Source organism: Leishmania braziliensis, chromosome 31 (genome assembly GCF_000002845.2).
Source record: "Leishmania braziliensis MHOM/BR/75/M2904 complete genome, chromosome 31".
NCBI classification, from domain to species: Eukaryota; Euglenozoa; class Kinetoplastea; order Trypanosomatida; family Trypanosomatidae; genus Leishmania; species Leishmania braziliensis.
In genome coordinates, this window is record NC_009323.2 from 1,544,185 (window position 1) to 1,550,184 (window position 6,000).

Below are 6,000 nucleotides of genomic sequence, written 5' to 3' on the forward strand. Positions count from 1 at the left end.
ACGTGCGCCGATTCTCTGTCTTGTCTTCTCCTCACACCTCTGCATTTGCTGTTTTCATGTGCACTGTCTTTTCCGAGCCAGTGGCATCACCACGGTTTCCTTTTTCTAGCCCACACGACGACTTGGATGTTTGAGTGAATCCATGGTGAACAAAAGTGAGCGGTGCTTCGTACCTGTTTCAATGACCATCCTTTTCGCCAATCACTCCCTTATGCAGGTTCCCGCATGTGAACAGTGCCGGGAAGCTGATGTAGAGCTTCGCGCTTATGACTCCCTTTTTCACCACCTTCTCGCCGATTACACCTCCACTTCTGCTGCTTTCGAACCTCTTCAAGAAGCTTCATCACTGCAAACCAGCCTCTTTCCATCTCTTCTCTCTCGTCTGTACACCGCGACAGGAGGAATACGTGCTTGGAGCTTGCCGGAGGCACCGCTGCGCCACCATCTCAATCAATACTGTCCACTGTCCTCTCGGAGTCCATCTTCCAGCTTGCCACTACATTGCTATGTCGGTCGTCGAGGAAGTGTATGCAGAGGGCCGAAGCAGCGTTCAGGAGACGCGTTCCTCGCTAGCGCAGCGACTATGGCCTAGCAACAGCATCACCATCAACATCCATGAACCAAAGCGTTTCTTTATGCTGCTCATCGGCGTCTATGCATGCATCTGCACCTCGACCAGTTACGTGTACAACCTCTTCTCTGGCAAGCTGCAAGAGAAGTACAACTTCACGCAGGAGCAAATGTCTGTCATTACAACTATGTCGAGCATTCTCGGCATTGTTGTCTTCCCCCTGGCAGTCCTGTACGACTACTACGGCCCGCGGTCGCTCTTCCTGATCGGCATGCTATCTTTGCCGGTTGGTGGAGTTCTCTTCGGCCTGGCCTTCGCCGATGTTGTGGAGGGCAGTGTCGCGCGCTTCACGATCTTTAGCACTCTTCTCAGTGTTGGTACTTCTATGTTTGATATTGCAGGTCTCATGACGATTCTGAGTGTATTTCCCAGCAGTCGCGGCGCTGTGATTGCCGTAATGAAAACGTTCATCGGGCTCGGCTCTGCCATATTCGGCTGCATTCAGCTGGGCTTCTTCGAGAGCGATATCTCCGGTTTCTTCTACTTCCTTTCGGCGTTTACTGCCATTGTCGGGCTTCTATGCGTCCTCTTCGTGAAGCTACCACCATATCAACTGACAGGTTACGAAGAGAAGTATCTGTCAGAAGCGGACAAGGCGAATAAGCTCGCCACAAAGCGCGCGTACTTGGAGAAAGTGCCCTCTCCACGTCGTTTTGTGTTCGGCTTTGTGCTTGTTGCCTTTCTCATTATTTTCCTCCCTGTAGAGAGCACTGTTGTGGCGTACAAGCAGCTAGGACACTCCTACAAGGTTGCCTTTGCTCTGGTTACCATCAGCGTGATGGTGCTTTATTCAGTCATCGCCATTCCGCTCCGGTGGTTGGACGTGGGTAGTGCAAATATTGCCGAGCAGCTGCCTGAGGAAAACGAGACGCAGGCGGCGGCCGCTGCTGCCGCATTGGGACCCCGCATGTCAGCTGCACAACGCCTCAGCATGCGCATCAACACGACACGCACGAGCATTGCAGAGCAAGCCATCTTCAGCGCAGCCAGCATTGACGAGTCTGTTCACATCGCACCGCAGTATCAGACCTCCTTCATCGAGAGCCTCTGCACGCTCAAGCTGTGGGCCCTTGCGTACTCTCTGTTCTCGATCTTTGGTACCCAGATAGTCATTATTGTCAACGCCCGCTTTGTGTATGCCGCCGCCTCTGAGACTCCCGTGACACAGGAGATTGCCTCTCTCCTTACTATCTTCAACGGCGCCGGCAGTGCTGTAGGACGAATCATCATGAGCATCTTCGAAGTGTGGACACAAAAGCGCATGCCTGAGGAGCGCATCCCGCTTACTATTGCGGTCTTTATCCCGTCGCTGATTGTGCTTGCAGCGTCCCTCATGCTTCTTTTTGTGCGGAAGGAGTTGCTCTTGATCCCGTTTGGCTTGACAGCTCTCGGCAACGGCTTCTCTGCGGCCTCCGTTGTGCTCGTCATGCGCACGTTGTACGCGAAGGATGTCGCGAACCACTACAACTTCATGTCACTCCCCTCGCTTGCCGCTTCGGTATTGCTGAACCAAATGCTCTACGGTGCCTGGTACACAAAGGAGGCAACAAAGCAGGGAAGCAACATTTGCTATGGGCGGCAGTGCATCTTTGTTCCTTTTGCTATCATGAGCGGACTGCTCTTCACGAGTCTTTTCTCCACTTTGTATGTGCACCTTCAATATAAGGCGTTTTGCGACGAGGCTCTTGCCGAGCGCTCACAGCTCCGTGGCGCGCGTAATTGCACCACCCACCCAGAGGAACCTCATGTCCCTGATGAGCATGCCCCACTGCTTTCCTCGGCGCACTGAGTAAGTAATCTTATTCTTCTCCTTTTCGTTGCACAGTGCTGCTTAGTTTCCACTGCATTCCGCACTCTTTCCGCAGATGTGATTGCCCTTGGTCCTTTAGTCACAAACTTTACGTCTCGTTCGCCTTTGTTGTGAGCCCTTTGGCTCGGCTGCGACACTTGACGTACTCCATACCATGTGATGTACTGTGGTGTGCATTCCTGAAGGCGAAAAGAAGAGATGTGCAATGGTTCCTTGTGAAGCGTGCGCCACCCCTTTCATCCCCGCTCGGATCTCTGTCACAGGAGGACCTGCTTCTTTGCATTCTTCTTTCCCGCCCCTGCGCCATTCTGGGTGGCTCGTATCGCCGTTGAGGGTCTCCTTGATTTCATCTCGTATGCATCATCTACGTTACCTGCTCACTTCTTCCTCCTCTCTGTCTCAACTGAGATTCGTCACGCTTCCCAGCTTACACCGCTTTCATCTCTCCGCCAACACATCCAACATGGCCAAGGGTAAGCGCTCCGCTGACGCCAAGGGCAGCCAGAAGCGCCAGAAGAAGGTGCTGCGCGACAACATTCGTGGCATCACGCGCGGCTGCGTCCGCCGTATGGCGCGCCGCGGTGGTGTAAAGCGCATCTCGGGAGACCTCTACGAGGAGGTGCGCCGCGTGCTGAAGGCCTACGTGGAGGACATTGTGCGCTGCAGCACGGCCTACACCGAGTACGCGCGCAAGAAGACAGTCACGGCGGCCGATGTCGTGAATGCGCTGCGCAAGCGCGGCCACATCCTGTACGGCTACGCGTAAATCAATCGTGCCTCGCTCTTTCGCATACTCATAGATATCCTTTCTTCGCGCAGTCGTTTATTTGTCTTTTGGTTTTCGACTTCCCCTCCCCCACTATGGCTCTTCTCTCTCGTGCTGACAATCTCCTCCTCACTGCTGGCTGGAGGCAGGAGAAAAAGAGGACACTGCACGAATCCCACCACACACCTAGAGAGAAGCTGTAGGCTGCCGTATTGGAGGCACCCTTTTGGCGTCCATGTCTAGGGAGGTTCGGTGCAGCTGCGCCCTCCTCCCTCCTCCCCAAGCCTGCAGTCACCAAAAGTGACCACGCAGGCTGTTGTGCTGCCTCCTCGATCTTGTTTCTTTCCCCACCGCTTGCTCACTCATCCGCTATGCCACAGCTCCATGCGCCTCCTTTCACCCTTTGCGTTTCTTTTTGTCTCCTCACTTTTACTCTTTACCCGTGACACGCGGGCCCACAGAGCAAGGCACCCCAATACGGAGGACACGCAGGATGCTGCGTTACCGGCTTGCGCGCATCTGGTGCTCACCTTTTCGAGGCAGGTGGCGGCCGGCAGTGGTCCCACTTCGCCGACATTAGCGCCGATGAGAAGGATAGCGCAATCATGCGAATAGCGACATATGAGGCGAAAAAAACGCAAGGTCTGGCAGCAGGTCACCTGTGACTATCTCTCACGCTTCTCCGGTCTCATGCACCTGTGGTGCTTCCTCCTCTATTTCTCAGCGTATGCTCCTTCCTGTTGCGTCCTGACTCGCATCTGCATGTGTAAGCGCTGATTGTGACGCATATGAAATCCAGCATTCTTTGCCTTACCCCTTTTCGTTTCGGGCGTCTGTGTCCGCTGAGGAAAGGCCAAATCGCACATTTGCTGTAGGTCTGCTTGATTGGCCTTTGTACTTCTTTGACCTTTGGCCTATGCCACCGGCGACTTTGTTTCGCGGTGGCGTAGAGCGTGTCGCGAAGCGGCTCTTTTTCACTGCTTCGTGCTGTCCGCCCACCGCACACCACGTACTCTTTCTTCGCGCCAAAGGTTAGACCGTCAGGCTGTCGGTTCGCTTTCCCCACCTACCGGAATGCAGCTGTTCAGGGGTTTCACCATCTTTCCTTGCACCTCTACTATTTTTCCCCTCTTTGGTGTATGTGTTTTTGCATCTCTGCTGCTGCTCGCGTAGTGGGCATCGCCAGGGCTGCTGCGTCTCCCACTTGCGTACACGCAGACCCTCCTCTTCCTGCTAGACGATGGAAGGCTTTCCATCGAATGGCGACGAATATCAACGAAGCGAGCAAACAGAGCGCGTGCCGCCCTCACCCTCGTGAAGGCAAGGCTTGACTGTTTCCATCTCAAAGACACGGAACTTAGGCGTGTTTTCTACGGAAACCGCCCACCCAGCCAATGAAGTGAGCTATCGTTCCGTTCTCACAGCGTCTCTCCGATGTGGTTCGCTGCAGTGGCGCCTTCCGCTGTCACGTCGACTCGTCCGATTTGCGAGTCCTTCCACTGTTTTCATGTTTTCCCCTTCCCCTCCTCCACACCACCCGCTCTGACCTGCCTTTCCGCATACTCCGGCCATTTTTAATTAGACACTCACACGTGCTGGCGGAAAGTGGCCCATTGGCCATTGCACTGACACAATCACCACTCTTCCCCACCGTTGCTTTGTGTTACCTCGCACTTTCCTTGGCCTTGCCCTTTCTCTTTGCGTGGCTGCCAGTACACTCGTCGCACTACTCTCCGGCGCATCTCAGGCACCATCCCCGCCCTTCATCTCAACGTGAGCCAACCGCATTGCCACGAGAAACGAGCGAGACATTATAGGGAAGGCTGTGCCTGTCGAGCCCTCAAACGCCATGCACCGCCACGCTTCTCTCGTCTCTCAGAACAGTTCTGTGCTGAACTGCCCTGCGAACAGCTGCAGCTGCAATCGCACACGCAGCAGGGCGAAGCCGGATCAAACTCGGTTGCTGGGCGGTAGGGAGAGGGACGCAGCTTCACTTGAGAAAGACGATGGCTTGCCGGATGAGGCAGCACTAAGCCTCCCGTTTCGTTTTTGCAGACATCTTCGGGGATTTGTTGTCCAGGCTGTGCATTCCCACACCCAGAGCCGTCACCTGGTTGCACTAATCATCCTACCTGCTCTCATGGTTACACTTTACTACATTGGCTCATGTGCAACTGCTGGCCACCCAAGACAGAACCACAGCTCGATAGAATTACAGAGGAAACTGGCGACTGTCTCAGATCGTGATACGTTTTCTGTGCTGGTGCAGCACGAGAGTGCATTGCAACGTCTGGCGTCAGCACAGCATGCTCTTGATGCCGCTGCTGCTGACGGTAAGGCGCGTCTGAGGAGTGATCAGCTGCCGTCGTGGACACTACGCGTGATCGACAAGAACTGCATGATGTGCTTCGACAGGGTGACGTGCGGTGCGGCGGTCGCAGGGGGGTATGGGGAAATGGCCGGCGGTAGACCAGATCAGGAGGCCAAAGGACTTCCTGTGTTTGCGACGACATCTGCGCCGCTGGGCCTCATGGGGCCGATGCTGTTTGCGATGGCGAGCGTGACGGACGACGTGGACGTCGCCGCGGAGCTGCCGCTGTGGTCATGGGTGAGCCGGTCGTACGCGCAGCAGCGCCACCTCGCCAACGCGTCGCTGCGGAAGAGCAAGAGTACGCAGCCGCAGCACTTGGTGGTGATGGGCATACCCTCAACAGACCAGCCAATGCGCTATCCGCTGCGGGATGCGCAGCGCGCGACGTGGCTGACGTACCGCGAGGTTGCGCGCGCCGAGAA

The 6,000-nt window shown here is 55.4% G+C and overlaps 3 protein-coding genes across 3 annotated transcripts; all 3 read left to right on the forward strand.

Moving 5' to 3' along the window:
• Positions 1–506: 506 nt before the first annotated feature.
• Positions 507–2,420, forward strand: LBRM_31_3620 (hypothetical protein, unknown function; the record flags this gene model as incomplete). The annotated part of the gene is made up of 1 exon (XM_001567300.1): positions 507–2,420. One exon carries the CDS (start codon positions 507–509, stop codon positions 2,418–2,420), a length of 1,914 nt encoding a protein of 637 aa, XP_001567350.1.
• A 484-nt stretch (positions 2,421–2,904) lies between these two features.
• Positions 2,905–3,207, forward strand: LBRM_31_3630 (histone H4; the record flags this gene model as incomplete). Its single annotated transcript, XM_001567301.1, has 1 exon — positions 2,905–3,207. One exon carries the CDS (start codon positions 2,905–2,907, stop codon positions 3,205–3,207), a length of 303 nt encoding a protein of 100 aa, XP_001567351.1.
• Positions 3,208–5,605: 2,398 nt separating this feature from the next.
• LBRM_31_3640 (phosphoglycan beta 1,3 galactosyltransferase 5) lies at positions 5,606–6,000 on the forward strand (the record flags this gene model as incomplete). Its single annotated transcript, XM_001567302.1, has 1 exon — positions 5,606–6,000. A coding segment is annotated over one exon (395 nt), but the record flags the coding sequence as incomplete, so codon positions are not given.